Below are 20,737 nucleotides of genomic sequence, written 5' to 3' on the forward strand. Positions count from 1 at the left end.
ACACTCCCAGTAAGGATTCCAACGCAGGGTCATACATCTAACTCGGTTCAGCTGTTGAGCTGCTACAATGACGAACAGACATAAATACATACACTCCTTTTTGGGCAGTTGTGTAATAAGCCGATAACTGAATTTTAATCTAGAAACTGATCTTGTTCTCACAGGACAACTGCTACGTTAAGGAATCTGTATTATTAACCAAAATCCATAATATTCATAATTCCAGAATATCAATAATACTGACTGAGTAAATGAACAATTATCTTGGATTTGAACTTATAGTAACTGATATTAAAGTTGAGAAGAAGTAATATTAACCTACTAGCCCGTCGGTCAGTAAGCATATTAATTTAGTTCAGGATTAAAAAGAACAGGCAGTAAATAATAGTGTAATATTAACATATGGTAAAAAATAAATAAATTACAAAAATATTTTAATTAACTCAAAAGAGGGAAATTTTTAAACAGAGTAGGGACAAATCTATCATATTTTACACAAAAATAATTCATGAAAGTTGCTTCTCCTATATTATATTTCTTCTCAAATTCAAAATTAGAAAAGTTTTGCCGGTCATAAAAATTACTGTAAATAAAGAAAGAAAAAGAATTAATACAAGTTGTTTTTATAATTATTAACAAACAAGTCATATAACTATAAAACATAATAATAAAATCATTGTAGTATAGATCAGAATCTCATCCTTCATATGATAGTATTAAAATTAGAATGGTATTGATGTTTGGGTGATGAGTAATCATTTATTTGTTGTGCTATGCTGAAAATCAATAACAAACTTTTAATTTGTAAACAATGTCCATAATAATAGTCACTGATGCCAAGATGTATGAATATTTTGTATTAAAGTAACTATGGTGCATTTTTGTCACTGTGTTCAACAAAACAATTTTTTCTTAATATCTTTGTCGACTTAGAGGTACACATTAACAGATCACCATAATTATTTATGAAGTTTTCAAATTAAATTTATAAACTTTTGAAATAAATACAAATAGACTTTGCTGTGAGACAACACTCTCTGTTTGATTACAAGCATTGACACAATTACAATTTTAGCAATCTATGTTTATTTTTTAAGCAATTATAAATCTTTATTAAGGCCTATATGACTTAATAAACAATATGAACCCGGTGCTTAGTATTATACTCATATAAAGCCAAAAAAAAGGTGGGAGTTCAAATCCATACGTGGACAGTTACTTTTATTCCTTTCTTGGAAGAAAATGACAAAAAATAGCTATAGATGGAAAATAACATCATCTTCATGAGGTGTTTTGCCAACCAGGAGGTTATTTATATCATTGTCACCTATTTTCCTGTTTTTTTGGTCTTCATGTACCCTCCATTTTTGCTCATGTTACCCTCCATTTATTAGCTTCAATCTCTTCCCTTCTGTACTATATTCCCCTTGTTAACAATTTTTTTCTTCCAGAATGTGTCTGATCCAATTTCCTTCCCTTTTCTGGATTTTATAGATGGATCCTGACCATCTTCTCATTTTTTACACAGTCCACACATTTTATTCCCTCCATCTCCCTCTATATTCATATTTGAAAATCTTAAATCTTGTCCTTCTCTCTCTCTTTGTTAACATACGTTTCATATCCATACAACGAAACACTTTATATGTAACAACATTTGACTATCTTTTCCTCAGCTTTAAATCCAATCATTGGATAATAATTACTGGTTCTTGTTAAAAGCTTCGTTGATCATTGCTATCCTTGTTTTGACTTTTACTTCACTATACTGTTTCTCTATTAGGATATTCACCATTTATCTGTCATTTTCAGCAAGTTCTATTCTTTCTTCCTTTGTCGCAACTACCATTCATAATTTGATGTCAATGTTTTAAAAACTGACTACAGTATAATTTTTTAAAGGTGAAGTAATAAAACCTTTAGCTGTGTCTGATCTAACTTTGATCTATGTAACTTTGTTATTGCTTCTTAAAGTCTTTTAAGATGCTTAATACAAGCAAAAAATGAGCATGAATGCAGCAAAAGTTTTTCTTTATAAAAACAAGAAAATAGATTTATTTTCATTCATGGAATAATATGAGTAATATTCTTTTGTTTCATCGGTCATTACCATCATATCATCAACAAATAATAAAGTTTATCTTTTGGCATCATATATTTACTCATTTTCTTTTTCAATATAAAAAATTGGATTCAGTTATGAAACTAATAACAGCAAAAAAAAAAAAAATGTTTACGGAAAAAATGTTATTAATCAAGAAAAAAACAATATTAAAGTCTCAAATGAAGATTTCACTTAGGTTTAGGATTCAATCAAAAAATCAACTCAGTTGGAGCTGAGTTAACATTATTATACTTTATAAACACACATTAACATAACTTGATAATTTTTTAAAATTATTTTATGAAATGATGATTGGCTATGCTCATTAGTTTTTTTACATAATAAAATCATATTATTATATCATTATAGTAATTATTATAATATATGAATATATATCAACTGGACACTGTTAAATGCCAACAGAACTTATTCAAAAAAAGCCATACACAGTGATGTTTAACTTTGATGTCCATAAGAATAAATTAATTAAATGTATCATTTTGTCTCTGTTTCACTAAAGTATTAGGATGATACTTCTTAAGACAGTCCTGGTGTTGTAGAACCATCAGATGAGGGAGAATGAGACAGTTTTTTACAATTTACATAGGATCCTTAACAATTTAAATTAATTATACACTCCAGTATATCTGGATCATAAATTTTTTCATTATGAAATTGTACTATTTTATAACAGCCGCAAGCCAAATTAAATTTTTGGTAGTTGGTTTCACCAGTTCCCAGATGATATCGGCAACTTTAAACAGAATAACGTCTAGTGTAACAGTAACACAAGAATTTAAAACCAGTTAAAATTAAGTATATCTTTAACTACATTTAAACCAGAATTCTGATTTAATAATCCAAAATACATAACCCAAAATTACATTATATAAAACTTACTATTTTGCTATTATGTTCTCCCTGAAATCTATTTTATTATCATGCTGATAAACCAGTACAACAAAACGATGTAGACCTGTAAACATATATTTAAATAAAAACTATAATAGCAATAAAAGAATCAACCATAAGTACAGAATTCATGCAGTAATTTGCATGTAACAAGAGTATTAAAAAAAAAAAAAAAAAGCTGACCTCTTCTCTGGGTTTGAGACTTAATCTTGGATGCATTAATGAACAACTATTGTAATAGCTGATCTGTTATGGTGCTAACTGTTTAGGAATAGTAACAGAAGATCTGGATGCATACACATGCACATGCACACACACACATATGCACTTTCACACTCTATAACTCTATAAGGAAATCTTAACTTAAGTAATATATATCATAACATAAACATTCCTTATTTATCAAATGTACATTTGACAATGTCGTAACACTTCAAAAATTACTTGCACATAAATCACTGATTATTTTTTTCAACATACTAAAAAATAAAAACATGAACTTCCAATCCTGTCACTAGTAGTCCTGATAAGAAAAATCTCAATTAGAGAACTGTCCTCTCTAAAATTACTAGAGAATTTGGGAAATACTTTTAAGGTCTGAGATTGGATGAAGGGAAATTCCTGAAATTCATTTCCCTGTGGTAGAGAGAGGGCAATGATTAAATACATTAACAACTGTTAGTGCGTACAAATGGCTAATGAATGAAGAGATCAAGTTATTCCCAACATAAGGAGTTATCTCCTTACAAGTGGCAATGGCATCCTCAGAGGGCAGATGAGCAGTGGGATTCTACGGGTGGCAAACTGCCTCCAAAAGAAGAACTTCCTCAGGAAGTTAACGGTAGAACACAGAAGGCAACAGAAAACCACTGTACTAAAGATTCTAGAGATAATTCCTTACATTATGCTATAATGCTGGCTTCTTCTGTTAAATGTTCGGGAGTTAGAACAGCTTCTCATTCAAATTTCTGGGATAAGTAACAAAAGGAAGTTAAAGGCCCGATTATGGATAAGAATTTAAAATCTCAAGATTTTGTTATAGAGTGGAAAGTTGGACAGTTTTAAGAGGAAAATGAAGATAAATAAAATGGATATGTTAGGACTGACTGAAGTATGGTGAGATGGACAGGGTGAACTGAAGAGTGGAGAAGTAATTACATAGAGACGCCACCAAGCTACTAAGGGTGACTGAAGAGAGATATTTAGAGAAAAGAGGAATGAGTCTGTGTTTCATAGATTTAGAGAAGGCATTTGATAGAATTAAATGGGAGAAAATGACAGAGATTCTTTAAGAGAAAAAAGCAAAATGGAAAAACAGAAGGTTAATTAAAGAATTATACAAAATACAAACAGCAGCAATGAAAGTAAATAAATAAGAATATGAGTGACTAGGTGGAGATGTTAATTAAGGATGCCACCACTTTTCACTGACACTGTTCAACATTTAAACTGAAGAAAAGATAAGGAATGCATTAGAAGAAAGTGAAGAAGGAATAAGTATAGGAGGATGAAAAATAAGATGCATAAGATTTGTTGATGTATGGTAATTCAACTTAATGGCACACATCTGCTTCAAAGATTGTTTATAGCCCTAAAGAAAGGGATGAAAATAAATATGGGAAAAACTACAACTAAACTGGAAACAACTACTATCGTGAAAGTAAACAACAAAGAGGATTTAGTTGAAGGCACAAGTAAAGGAATAATAGTGATAGAATTTAGAGCTATTGTGGACTGTATTTTTGATGAGATGGTAGATGATGAAATGAAGCAACGCTATGTTCTTCTTAAATTGTTATATTTAATTTCTTGTCATCCTTGACATTTTGATTGAATTACAATAGTTACATTTAACTTAAGAATGTATGACACTTTACTCATAATTGAACTTGAACATTATCAAGAAACTATGAGTCCCCTAGGACTAAATTAGCAGATGCTAGAATGCAGCACCAACCGGCTCAACATGGAATGGAACAAATAGAAAAAATTAAAAATTATAAATATTTGGTAACTATGGTGATAGAGAACTGGAAAAGCACATTGAAAACAAAGGGAAGGATAGCGATGGCAAAGAAAACCTTCAATAAGAAGTGGGAATAGTAAGTAAAATAATAATTTAATAAAGTAGTATAATTTAATAAAAAATGTTTATATTACAAATACCTAAATACATCAATATCAAAATTAAAAATAAAACTAAATCCGCTATTATTACTGAAAAGAAATGTGAAATAGAATGGCTAAGAATGAAATTAAAGCATTACATAAAAAACAAAACTTAAATATACAATACACTTTACATGCGGATTTGATCTTTGAGTTGGGTTATGTGAGTTTTTGTGAATTGTATAACATAACTGATTGTAATATTAACAAACTAATAAATACTAAATATTGTAACATGAATAAGAAATTAAATGGATTGATGAGTGAAAACATAAAATATAATAAGAATACAATTCACGATAATTCAACTAATTGGGAACATAATTTTAGATCAGACGTAAACACCACTAATATTGAATTTAATGATAATGAAACCAACATTATTAAACACACATATAAGTTTAATCAACCAATTTTAAATAAAAGTAAAATTTATAAAACAGATAATATTAATAATCAAAATAAATTAAAAAATCAGTTCGTTAATGTTATTGATAATATTAAATAAAACAATAATTTTAGTCACTATTATAAACATAAAAATAAAAACAATCATGTAAATAAAAATATAAAAAAAATAAATTAAAAGAAAACAATTCATTTATTGTCAGCTCCGATAAAACTAATACCCCTGTAATAATTAACAATAATTTATACATTGAAAAAACTAGTAAATTTATAAAAGATAATAAATTCAAGGAAATTATGGATCCTACTAACAGAATTAAAAAAAGATATCACTTTCAACATTAAAAAATATTAACATATTTTCAGGAATGAATATATTAAACGAGAATTTAAATTAACTAATAAAAAAGCTCCTATATGAAAAGCATTATCTAAAATACATAAACCTGATATGCCTATGAAACCTTCAATAAATTGTATTAATTCACCTACATACACATTATGCAAATTTCTATCTAATTCCTTAAAAACATACATTAAAATTGACAATAAATATAATCTAAAATATGGATACAAATTGTTAGACATAATTAATAATATAAATATAAATAACACAACCAAACTAATAACATTAGACTTAAAGACATGTATACTAATACTAATAAAACCATTAATATAATTTATAATACTTTTATTAAATTAAAAACAGACAGTAACATTATACACAAATTAATAAATCTATTAAAATCATGTATTAAAAGCAATTATTTCAAATTTAATAATAATTATTACCAGCAAGAGAAAGGTCTCATTATGGGATCACCACTTTAGCTAACATTTTCATGAATGAATTAGAGAACAATAATCTACATCATATATTTAATAAAAATTTTATATATAAAAGATATATGGATGACACATTGATCATATATGATTAACAATTTAAAGATGAAGAAGATAAAATAATCAAAATAATAATGACATTAAATTCACCTTTTCTTTTTCTGTTTAGCTTCCAGAACCACCGTCAGGATTACTTCAGAGTATGATATGTGTGAGTGTAAATGAAGTGTAGTATTGTAAAGTCTCAGGTCCATAATTTCTGAGATGTGGTTAATTGAAACCCAACCATCAAAGAACACCAGTATCCAAAATCTAGTATTCAAATCCATATAAAAGTAACTGCTTTTACTAGGATTTGAACCTTACAACTCTCAACTTCGAAATCAGCTAATTTGTGAAGACACCAAATAAAATTCATCTTAGGTCAAGAAAATAATAATGGAATAAATTTTTTGGATATAAAAATTATAATAATAATAAACTTGATGTTCACATATATGGGAAACCCACTAAACAGAACACCATAATTCATTTCATCCTTGGAATCAAAAAATGTTGATGTTTAACTCATTAATATACAGAACTAAACAATATTTAAAATATAACAATATAAAACTAAACGTTGAATTGAATAATATCAAATATATAGCTATAACTAATGGATACAATGAAAACCTAATAAATAAATTATATACTAAAATAAAATATAAAATTTATATAAAAGATAATATAAAACTAACAAATAATAATAACAGATACAAATATGCTAAAATTGAATACAATATAAATTACAAAAAATTCAATAAATATTTAAATCTTTTGAACTAAAAACTGCATACACAACGAATAACAAAATAATTAACTATATAAATAACAGAGATCCTACAAAATAATAAAACATAACAATAAATTTAATTTAGATAAACAGGGAGTATTAGTTTAAAATGTGCAAATTGCAATCTGGAATATATCAGGATAACTAACCGATCTTTTTCAATTAGAATTAATGAACATATTAATTGTATAAGTAAAGGAAATAAGGAACGATCCAATTTTGCTAGACATATCTTAGAAAATAATCATAATTACGACCCAGATAATTTTATTAATATTCTTCAATATTCCAATAACTTCCATAAAACAAATAATATAGAAAAATATTATATATACTTAAATAATAAAAGTTTGATAAATTAGAAACAAAATTTGAAAATAATGTATGATTCAAACAAATGTTAAACAATAATTCTGATTCCTAGGTTGGTAATAATACTTCATACTAATAAACATAACAACTGAGACCTTCATACTAACATGATGGATAATGTTAAATTTATGTTACCTTTTGACGATCAATTGTTATATTTATATTTTTGTAAATTCAATTTAGTGTAATTAATGATATGTAAAGTAAATAATCATAATATATAACACATCATTGTTCCTGAGGATGGATTAATAATCCAAAAGTGCTTGAACATTAATATTAAAGATTGTTGGTAAGTGGCAACGATTATATAAATAATTTAAATAGTAAAAGTCTGTTCTTACAGTTAAGGAAGGAAGAGAGAGGTAAACTGAATGCTTTGCACGGAATGTTTTGTTATAGAAGTGAAACATGGAGAATGAGGAAGAGAGCGAGGAAGTGAATTGAAGCTTTTGAAATATGAGTATGATGGTAAGATGAAAGTAAGATGGATAGATAAAACAAGGAGTGAAGAGGTAATGAACAGAATTAAAGAACAAAGAGAATTTATGTTGAACATAAATAAGGAAAAGGAAACTGGTTAGGATATGTGATTAGAGGAAATGGAATCTTGACAACTGTGTTAGAAGAGTCAGTAGAAGAGAAAGAAAGCGAGTTAGAACAAGAATGAACTTAATATATGAGGTGAAGGTTAAAAAATACAAGGGACCAAAAACATCCTTGTATGAACTACTTAGTTTGTACAGTGTGTGATATTTTTTCAGAGTTAAAAATGAAATTTTTTTATAATTGTGGTAACTTAAGGTTCATTTCTAAGTAAAAAATAAGAACTGGTACCTGGAGAAACATTATGTAATTCAATCTATTAAATATTAATTATTTAAACGATTCAAACCATAAAATATAGACTTTACCATAAAGTGCTTTTGCTGTTATTCACATCAGTCCAATTTCTAAAAACAAATGCTAAAATAATTTGGTGACAAGTTTATTACAAATTATCACAATTTTTCTTCTTCTGTGGCCAGAAACAAACAATATTGTTAATTAAAATGATCAAACTTTTATTATAATCTTACTTGTTTGTAGTGTTTTATATTATATTTATCTTTATATATATGTAATACATTTCAAGGTAATCCAATTTCACTGTTATGGTTTATTTCTATATTATTTCTCTTCTGGTTATTTTATGTTTTTTATTAATTAGTATTAAGCCATGTTACAGATTTTTTTTTTTTTTTGGTTCCATACTTATCAAGTCTGTATTCTTCTTTGATTTTTTTTTTAATGATCTGCTTTTTTTACTTATGCATGTAATACAAGTATTACAGCTGTCACATTTTATTATATATAAGTTATATTATAGGAAATTATATCTGCCTTTTTGTTTCCTCTATAAAGTTAAAATAATTTTTTAATATTATTTTTAAGTTTAAGAACTTAAGAAAGCCAACTGGGCTGTTCTAGTGGTTAACTTCTCATCGCAAATCAGTTGTTTAACAGCTTATTTTCAAAATCAAAGGTTCTGTGGTTCAGATACAAGTAAAAGTTAGTTGCTTTTATACGAATTTGAATGCTAGACAAAGGATACCGATGTATTTTGGTGATTGGGGTTCAATTAACCACACATCTCAGGAATGATTGGCCTTAATCAGTCCAAGATTAAAACTCATTAATGTCATGTCATCCTGATCTCATTGGACCATGGAGGGAGTTGCTTACTGATCATTAGTTGACAGATTGCAATGAACACATTAAGAAAAAAAAAAGTTTAAAAACAACAATGTATATTTATAATGACATACACTTATTATAAATGTCTGTTAATTTTTCAGATCTGTCATTAAAATAATGTACCTAATTAATATATTTCCTTATCCAGTTTAATTATTTCTTGTAAAGTAGTCTTTTTGTGTAAATTAACCATTTTTCATACATTTATTGTTTATTTTATTTGTATATTTACAGTCACATTTAGAGCTATTTTGTCTGCATAATTTATTTCTTTTTAAATTTTATTTTCATCCTCACCAATAAATTTATAAGACTCTGTTTATTATTTTATAACAAGTGTTATTTATGTGTGTTCATGGATGATTAGAATTTCTATCTATAATAATATTATTAATTTATTTTGTGAACACATTGCTTTTATACTTCCATTATCAATTTTTTTAACAAAAAATATATTATAATATTATTTCCTGTTTTACATGATTATAATTTGTTAATAAACATAAAATTATTATAATTTTATGTTTAATACTATCTTAATTTATTTTCGAATGACTGGGTAAACAGAACTAAAATGTTATTTACATATGATCATTATATGAGTGCATCGTAAGTACTGGTAATAAGATGAATGAATACTTCATAAAAGATGATATATTGAGGTATCACACAAACCCACACCCCTACTTACAAAAAGTGGAAGCATTTTCTTTACTGAAATAACAAGGATCTTTAAAGTTATTCACTGACAAGTCTTTACGAAGTACCATAAAAAGAATCCTTGTAAAAAAAAGTAAATGTAGCAGTTGTATAGCCATTGAAACCATTTTATAACTAAATATAACATTTTCAATTTTTACCTTGTCAGCTGATATAACAGTTGTTATGTTAAGTTTATGAAGAGAAAAACTGCTGACTGAAGTGACGGTAATAGCCATTTATCATTCGCCATGTTAGGATTATAGATTAGATTGTAAGAGATATCTGAGCATCTTACTCTGCAGGGATAAATAGGAAGGAAAAAGCTTACATCAGTTTTTGTTAAAAATAATAAAAATGCATACCTGATAATTTTGGTGGATAAGGACCAACATATTCAGCAATTGTTTCACCATCAGAAAAATTTCTACCAGGTACATTACCGACCAACCAGTTAAGCCAACTTCTATAAATAGGTCTTTTTACATGAGGTGCATCAACATCTGTAAAATTAGTTTCACATATAATACGTTACCATACATTAATTATTCATATAAATTAACAAAGCAACAAGTAAAAGAAATATCAGATTTTAAACAAATATGTTGAAAAACTGGATTGTCAAGATAATAATACAGGAAATGTGAATTCAATCTTTCAAAGATATTGTAACAATAAACTGTTTAAAATTAGCTATCAGAATAAAGAGAACTACAGTAAAAATAGTTATATATCAAATCTGAATAATCAAATCAAATATATCTGAAATAATTTATGGATAACTTAATAGACTACACAAAACAATAAATTTTAAGATAGAAGTCCTCTAGCATCCAAATAATAAACTACAGGAATACATAAAGGAGCAGAATTGGGTAAGGTGATATGAAAGAGGCACCAACTTTTTTTTTTCAATAGCTAGCATGTTGTTGATTTGTCCAATAGCTTAACTGGCGCTTATAATTCATATTTTGGATCTTTATTGAAAAATAAATCTCAATACAATAAAACAAGCATTAAGCTATAGTAAAAGTTATGATGAACATGATAAGCTATGGTAAAATCAAATGTTTTGAATTTTTATTGAAAAATAGATATCAATAGAATAATACAAGCATTATTCATTATTCAGCATTATTGTAGTGAATTATCTAAGTTATACTGTCAACCAGTAAAAATATAAAATATAATAATATTTATTTGTTTAATAAATAGTAATTTTAATTTGAAATCATGCAAAACCGAGCTAAAAGGTTTTGAATCATTTGATGGATAGTATTTTTACTTGCAAGCAATGAATCCAGGAACAGTTTTAATAATGATTTATTAAATCCTTGTAGCTTTCAAAATACAGTGTTTAACATAATTGTAGGAGTAACAACGAAAGTAAAATGTTGTTAATATTTATTCAAAAACATATTGTTGGTGTAAATAAAAAAAAAGGGTTAGTAGCTGCTTTTACTACATTTAACATATGAAATATTCTTTCATAGGGAATATAATTTTAAACATTCTCTCTGAATGTTAGTCATCTTCAAACTCCATCCCTCAGGAAAGATTCAAGAGATTTTTTAAGTTTACAGACCCTACTACAAACAAACATGTATAATATTATAGAGGCTACATTAAATCTTATTTAGTTTCAACAAGTTAGGAAAAACACCATGTTATTGTATGACCCAATCGTAAAATAAACTACTTTGATCTTTTGAGGGAGACTTATAATTGATAGTACCTTTCCCTAAATATGAATTGATTCTATCTTCCCTGGGGATATTATAATCACTCCCCCGGAGATTGGGAGCATCTGCTCCAACCCTTATTTGGTCTGCACTGCAGATGGGCAGAAGCTGCTTCCAAGAAAGTGCTGGAAAAAGTGGTAACGCTACATGTGGGCTAGATTGGAAACACCATCTTTTATACAGAATGTAACAATAATGGTGCATGAAATAAACAATGTACTATGTGTTATGGTTATCTATTTCTCCTGTAATACAATTTAATAACCAGGTAACAAGTTCTCTGACTTGCTTAAATACTTAAATACTACGGTACTCTACCACCATTGAAAAATGTTTAAATTAGAATACAAAAAAATTAAATACTAAAAATATATAACACATTAGATTTTTCATAAATTATAATAATGATAATTAAAAAAAGACAGAATGAAATGTAGTACTTACCGATCATAAGTGTTGTATAATATTTACTAGATAATTCTAAATATGCTACAATGGGTGGATTAAATGTATCATTCACTCTTAATGTATTTCCATTGTCTCCAAATGTTTCATTTTTATATGACTGAACATTCCGCCTATTAATTCTTTTCCTAACACGAAACATCACCTAAAAAACATAAATAAAACATTTTTAAATAACAAAAATAAATATTTTTGTGAAAAGAAATTCTGTAAATGGAATCTAGAAATAAAACCAGGTTTAAAAAACAAACTTTCACCAACAATATGTCTCACACAAATACCACATAATTTCACAAATTAGTTAAAAGCTGATAAAAATTAAAAAAATTAAAATGAACAAAATTTTTACGTGAATAAAATAACAAATAAGAAAATAAAGAACATACAAAACTAAGTAGTTTAAGGAAGAGGATTAGGATAATCGTCATTTTGATTTCTCGGCTTTGTTTTTTGTCTGTCTCATGAAGACAAGAAACAAAGGATCTGTTATTGTCTTTATGAAAAGAATGTGATCCACAATCCGGTACTCTTCGATCTGGGTAATTTTCCTGGTATTCACGCACAGCAGCAAATCCATTTTACTACTTTTCAAGATGCCCGCAGCCGATCTGTAATTAGTCAGTTGTCGTTGTAGTTACTTAGTGGTTAGATGGCGTCACTGAAAGGAGAAAATAAATAAATTAAAAACTAACTTTATATAATAAATAAATATAATCTAACCAAACTTAACCTACGCTCGCTAAACTTGACTAGCGAGCATAGGTTAAGTTTAGTTAGATTATATTTATTTATTACACATATATATATATAAATTTATTATACACTGCACGTTCAATTTACACAGGTGTTACGTCAGGAAAATTTCCGCGTATAATGAAAACGGGTAAATTGAGACTTACATTATTTAATGCAGAAATAAAGGTTAGGTTCTTGTTAAATTATAATGTAAATGACATATGTAAGTTACTATACTCAAAAAATACTGTACTTTATTTTACTATTTTATATTACAGTATCATTGTATTATTCTCCTTTCTGTGTGGCGTCATCTAACCAACTACAACAACTAACTACAGATCGGCTGCGGGAATCTTGAAAAGTACCCGTAATTTAGTGTATAACTAACAAGAACCTAACCTTTATTTCTGGATTAAAATAATACATTATATATCATTAAAATAATACAATGATACTACAGTAATAAATTTTAGTTAGTAATAAACTTAACAAAAACCAAACTTGTATTTCTGCTTTAAATCTGAATGTCTCACTTGACGCGATTTCATTATACGCGTAACTTGAAGGTGCAGTGTGTAATAAATTTATATGAGCAACTGACAAACTACAGATCGTATGCGGGCTTCTTCTTGAAAAGTAACTACATTTTTATTTACTTTACCAAAAGTGTCAACTCCCCAAATGAAAACAAATTTGTGATATGACCCACTGTGAATGGCAGATCGAACCAACATACAAACACCGCTCAAAAGAATATTCAAATGCTGGACACTATACTTAATTGTGAACAGCTGATACTGCCAACCTATGAAAAAATTAAAAAAAAATTAATGTGTATTAGGATGTCTTTCAAATTTATTTTTATAATTTTTAGCATTTGTAAGTAAATAGTTCTGTTTAAAATCGTATCACTATTTCCATCCAGTTTGTGTGTTCTTTCTAATTAAAGTAGAACTTTTCAAATTTATGTTTAATTTTAATAGACTACTTTACATCAATTTTCTTGGAATTAAATTCTCATCAAAGTTAATAAGAAATCTTTTTTTGTCTATTGGTAAATTAACAAAGTTATTTTATTCCAAACCTAAAAAAGTGTATTTTCCGACAAAACGTCAAATGGGGTATTTACCCCATTTTTCTTAAAACCAAAGTAAAATAGATGTCTGGGACTTTTATTCAATTTCTTAGATCAAAAACCATAAAGAAGCACCAAATTTACCCCTCAATTTGTTAAAAATTTTAATATAGATTAATAATTTCATGTTTCGCGAGCCGAAACTCGCTAACGAACATTTTCTGACCTATGTTTATATGAATTTTTTCTTATTTTTGCTACACAAATATCTCCCGAGAGATTGTCTTGCAATTTGGAATCACCCGTATAGATATATAAAAATAGTTAAAATATTAGCTAAACATTGAGGTGATTAAAATGTCAAAAATCGTGTTCTGTGAATATTAACACCAAAATAAAGGTATGAAGCAAATGTTATTCTAAAAGGATAATAGAATGATTCGAATTGCGGCTTTCGCTGCCGTGGCAGTAAGCATCAAGATTGGTGGCGCCACCTGTACTTAAACTTGAAGGTCCCTTGATTTGATGGAGAGATATAACCTCGGTTTCTCGGCGCAAAGGAAGAAGGACCCTTTGGCGTACAACTTCAAGCCGCCGTTAAGCTTGATGTGATGAAGTTGACCTTTCTTTCTTTTTCCTGTTTAGCCTCCGGCAACTACCGTTTAGATAATACTTTAGAGGATGATATGTATGAATGTGAATGAAGTTTAGTCTTGTACATTCTCAGTTCGACCATACCTGAGATGTGTGGTTAATTGAAACGCAACCACCAAAGAACACCGGTATCCACGATCTAGTATTCAAGTCCGTGTAAAAATAGCTGGCTTTACTAGGACTTGAACGCTGGAACTCTCGACTTCCAAATCAGCTGATTTGGGAAGACGCGTTCACCACTAGACCAACCCGGTGGGTGATGAAGTTGACCTGACAGAGGGAAGAGTTACGGAGATGTCTCCTGACAATAAAAATCTCCGCAGTTTACTTTAGAGTATCGAGCGCTGTGGGAGTTTCCATCGGTTGACAAATCGAGACAAGTTCTTGCGATTTGGCTGTCATCTTCCGACAATTCGCTTCTGAATTAGGTTGCTTGATGGCAACGGCTTCACTACCAAACGAAAAAAAGACGGCAGTGAAGTGCTACGTAGCCCCGAAAAATTCTTTTACTTTGTGATAGTCATGCAAAGGACTTAGCCACCTAATGCAGTGTTGTTTGAGGTGGACTGCCGTATGACTTAAAAGGTTAGGGTCTTCTGCTTTTTGTACTTTTGAGGCGGAGGATCTATCCAAAGATTTTTCTCTCAGCGACCACGTTGTCATCGGTGGTACGAATGTATCGGGTGCTGGCATAGATTCCGGTGTCTGACAATCAAGAGGTTGAGCCATATTAGGGTATTACACTGACATTCTTAGCTGGTTCAGTTTTAGGTAAAACTCTATCATTGGAAACTCTGAAATATTTGTTATAAATGTCTGGAAGGATCCTAATTTAACAATATTATTATTAATAAATCTTTTCCTAAAAATACGGTAAACTCTATTAATATTAATATATATAAAGTCGGCAGTCGAACTAACCCTAATCTTTTTAAAATATCAATCGTCTGATTCCTCCTTTTCAAAAAACTTGTACCAAACTAACATTAAGATTCAATGAATAAGAAACAAGACCGAAGAGGTTGAAATATTTCTTTTCAAGTCACCACCAGATTTTACAACGTTTTTCAGAACATTGGCACAACCGATACAGAAGGCATTTTTAAACTCTCTAATTTCAAGACTGCTGAAGGTTTTTGTAGAATACACATACAAATGGGGGTCTCAATATTTTTTACAGACTACCTTTTTAATAAAGTTGAAAATTACCCTACATTCGCAGAGGAAATTAATTTCGAATGCTGTTCAATCTAATGCCCTAATCTAAAATGGATACTGATGGTAATTTATAGATCTCCTAGTTCTTTTGAAGCATTCCTACATAAACTATCGGATACTTATTTCTAAAATTCCTAATAAATTCAGTGTCATAGTGTGTAGCAATTAAACTGTTAACTTTTAGTTTCTCGACTAGATAGTGCTATAGGTCTAGAAGGGAAAGTACTGTAATCGGCCCAAATTGGACATATGTGGTTTGCACTGGATCTTGACGTTTTGATACCTACCCAAAAAACTGGATGGAATTTTCCAGATGTTAATGTTCATATGTTTGTGTGTTGGCCTCTAAATCACCACATAGCTCAAGAATTACTAGACCGATTTTGACCAAACTTGGTCAGATTATTTCTATATGTGGGGCATTTATGCCATTAAATTTTCAACTTAAAAGGTTAAGGGGATGGGGCTGTAGAGCAAGGTCACTCTCAGTAACTTGAAATTTCGCCTAATTAAATCATATTTTTCTTAGGCGCATTGTTAATAATTAAAAAATAACAATACCTGCAAAAAAATGTTGCAAAATCGCACCCCATCCTAAAAATGCTCAAACTATTGCTATGCTGTAACGTCACAGGTGAGCGGTAGAATTAAATAAATGAATAATATTTAAAGCCTAAAAACGTAACTCGGTATGACCGGGTCTCGGACTCGATCGCCCAGTTGACTCTGTACCTGGTACGTTGAACCTCACGGTTACACTAGTCTGCCGACCGTACAAGTAAAATTAGTTCTATGTAAATTGTGAAATTACATTAGTTTAGTTAATGCTAAAAACCGTCGCCGTTAGTACCGCTACACCTGCGCGAAGTAAATATGGTATGCGCAAGCGCTTTAATCATAATCATTGAATTAAATAAACGAAAAAGTACAATATTTAAATAAAATGATAAATATTTTAAATAAATAAGTTCTGTGTGTAAACCGGGCATCAGAAACAACTTTGAGGACTTTTACACTTGACAAGTGTCGTCAGCTTTTTTTAAAAATTCTAGTCTTGTGACGAATGAACTATTCTTACTTTAAATTAGCTGATGTAAATATTTCCATCACCCAGCCAACTAGAATTACAATGCTACTTATATGGACAATATTTTTAGAAATTGCCAAAAAATAATTTTCGACATTTTTATGCGGATTACGGTCTTCCAGATCGTAATTGTCAAACTGCAACAGCATCATTTATTAATAAAAATGGACAAGAAAATGACTACTTTTGTTATTTAAAATGTGTGATCAATATTCAGTAAGAAATTTGAGAATTTTGTAGTCAGAAACATTTTTGTAAAGTAATAATTTATTTACCTACAGTCTCCGGATGGTGAATATTAGTAGTCTTGCCTTTTGATTAACTTATTTATATTGCAAAAAGTTTGGTACTACTAAATCTTATGTAGCACACAGTGACCCTGTGCACCACAGGTAAGTAAATTTCTCCACTTACATAATTTATTAAGTCCTTATCCCTAACTACCACCATCAGTAATCAATTCCTCCCTACTTATTTTTTATTAGTGCGATTTCACTTGGCTCACTCCACACATCCAATCTTGCATAAATTGAGTATTCCCACCCCATAGTTATTGAATTTATTCCCTATGGGTGTTCATTTTAACATTTTACTAACTCTATAGTACAGCAATATAAATATAACATAAATATCAACACAATTAAATATTGTATTAATTTAAGTAAAACTTAAAAAATGGCAGAACTCATGAGATAAATTGGAAGCATTTGAACTTTTTGGTTTGATTTATAATAGCAATTTTTGGTCATGTTTTATTTTAAGTAAAACTGAACTTCTATTCGAATGATTTATTTAATTAGATTTTCTCAGAATTAAATTCTCTATAAATTTTGTCTTATTTAGTTAAGAATTTAAAAAAGTTACTACATGGCAAAAAGTGATGGTTTGGATACAAACCTTTTGAGCTTTTAAAATTACTTTAGAATCAGTTCTATGATTCAATTAAAATAATTTTTCATGTTAGTTACCATAAAAAAACATTAATTTTTCATATAATTTATGCACCCAAAATTTTAATTTAACATTATTTTACTTTAGCAGCAGAAAAATCGAATAATTTTTTAACCACAATAACTTTAAAAAAAATTGTTACTGCACATAAGTTTTATTTTATGGTTTGACTAACTTCCAGGAATATGCTCAAATGGGAATAGAATTTTATGTACTACTCTGAACTATCTCCTAAGTCAACAATGGTTGATAGTCATTTTTTTTAGAATTAGAGTCTAATTAATAAAGTATTAAATAATACTTTACATACATTTTCAAATTTGGAATTAGTTTAATTTAATTCTAGCATTTACAAAAATAAAGATAAATGATTTTAATCAGTTGTGTCAAATTGCTGAGGTTTCACAGAATATTAGATTTATATAAATTTTTCTAAAAGTTATGTACTGGTGTACATTTACCTGTAGAAATCACTTTTTTCTAAAGCGATTTTGATATAACCTGAATAACATAATTTTTTTTTGTTTTTGTAATATTTTCAAAGCGCACAAATTTTTGGAATACAAAAAAAATGTAAATAAAAAAAATATTACCTCACAGAATGCATCAGGTACACTATCATTATGTTTAAATAAAATTGGCACAAAATTTTCTATTACTTTTTGGCGATGTTTTTGATGTTCATCTTTAATAAGTATGTCTTCATCTTCATCTGATGATAATTCTGACTGTGGCACAAATCTGTGATCAAATTTAATATCTACTTTAATTTCATTCCCACCTTTACGTACACAGTCTATAAGTACTGATAATGTTATAAAAATATACACATACACAAATAAAGATCGGTACATTTTAAATACAAGTATAATGAGAATATTTTAATATAAAAGAGAGTAGTATAATATAAAAAAATGTCAGAGATAATGATGATATGTAAAAAAAAGATAATGAGTGTAAACAAATAGCTCAGCTTATCATTAAAAAAATTTTATTCACTACATTTAATACAAAATATTTTACAGGCATGGTTACTGTGTTATTTAGTAAAAACAATGATCAAATTTTCAGGAACATATAAGTATAGAGATCACAAAATTATGCTGATTAATCATGCTTGTGAAAATCACATTTTGGAATTTTTTAAAAGTTACATGGCTAACTACAACATTATAATAAAAAGATTAAAGCAGAAAAATTGAAAAAAGTAATAAATAAACATTTAGGATAAATAGATAATAAAATATTCAAAAAATGCTGGTACTACTGCAATGAGATGAAATCGCAACATAGAAAAAATGATTAATCCAATGCAATACTGCTGAATTGAATGTCTGTAGATAAGTATTTCGTATCATAAATATTTTATACATCAAATTTATAAGTTGAACAGCAAGACAAAACATTTTAACATTTTAAAAGCAATATGAGGTTTGTTTTTTTAAATTATTCAAATGTTTTCTTCCAAAGGCTTTTCTAAGCCAATTGTCAGCACTTTCATCAATGGAGTTCTGGTATCATTATTGTTAATGACATCTGTATTAAAATTAATAGGAAACCTCTTAATTTAATAATTACAGGTTGTTTTGTCAAATTTGGAGTTCAATTTGTATGTTTTGGTAATGTCTTTATATGCAAGTTCTGTTTCTATGAAGTGATTTGCAAAAGATGATTTTGTTGTACATTGAGCCTGTATGAATGATAGCGAAGGGGATTGTAAAAAGAATTTTAAGAAGTAGCTCTACTTAATTATGTAAATAAATAATTTTTTTATGATTTATCCTCAGCATACGCTCAAAAAGGCTGTGCCATAGAAAAATGAATGAAAATTTTGTAGCATACGAAAAATGCCATGTTTGACTGGTAACTCCATCTGAAATACTAACACTACCACTACATTACAGAGATCAGCAATTATATTCTATATTCATAATACTAGGATGTCATAGTCCTAATCATCCTTTGGATGTCCCCTGTCCAAAGGTGACAGGGGTTTCTAATGACACATTATACCCACTAGTTTATTTAGAGCAATTTTTGGGATACGGGTGTGATTTTGCAAAAACATTTTTTTTGGAATATTATTAATTTATAATTGTTAACAAATGTGCCTAAAAGAAGATAAGATCTCAATTAAGCAAAATCTTGAGATACTGAGTGTAACTTTTCTTTAGAGCCTCACTCCCATGACCTTTTAAGTTGAAAAGTTAATAGCATCAATGCCCCATATATAGAAGTAATCTGACCAAGTTTGGTCATAATCAGTCAAGTAATTAAATAAGGCGGATATCAGAGATATAAGGCGATTTAGGATGCGGCAAAAAACACTGAACACACTTGCATATGAACATCCATAAAATTTCCATCCAGTTTTTGGGTTTTTTGAGTCCCTTAGGTGTCAAAACGTAAAGATCCGGAGAAAAAAACATATGGCCAAATTGGATCAATTACCATACTTTCCCTTATAGTATAGCTCTGTTATAGCGCTAGGTGGGAAAGTAAAAATAAATAAATAAATAACTTAAAAAATAATATATTTGTTTTAAATTTTGATTATAAGTCTGTAACAAATTAAAAGTAAAAAATCAAAAATATATTATCACTTAATTTGATGCACATTTCAAAAGGTAAAAATTTAAGAGAAAAATTTTAAAAAACTTCCTTTTTAAATATACTTTTATTTTTTATTACTTTAGTCATTCAAATTTAATAAAAGCAAAAAAATAAA

General features: G+C 28.4%; 1 protein-coding gene across 1 annotated transcript; it reads right to left on the reverse strand.

Moving 5' to 3' along the window:
* Window positions 1-417: 417 nt before the first annotated feature.
* LOC142324555 (protein D1-like) lies at window positions 418-18,863 on the reverse strand. The gene is made up of 5 exons (XM_075365394.1): window positions 18,603-18,863; window positions 12,266-12,431; window positions 10,445-10,582; window positions 3,005-3,080; window positions 418-583 (listed from the first exon to the last, which is right to left on the reverse strand). Exons 1-5 carry the CDS (start codon window positions 18,861-18,863, stop codon window positions 439-441), a joined length of 786 nt encoding a protein of 261 aa, XP_075221509.1. The 3' UTR covers window positions 418-438.
* Window positions 18,864-20,737: the final 1,874 nt, after the last annotated feature.

This window comes from Lycorma delicatula, chromosome 5 (genome assembly GCF_047948215.1).
Source record: "Lycorma delicatula isolate Av1 chromosome 5, ASM4794821v1, whole genome shotgun sequence".
In the NCBI taxonomy this organism is placed as follows: Eukaryota; Metazoa; Arthropoda; class Insecta; order Hemiptera; family Fulgoridae; genus Lycorma; species Lycorma delicatula.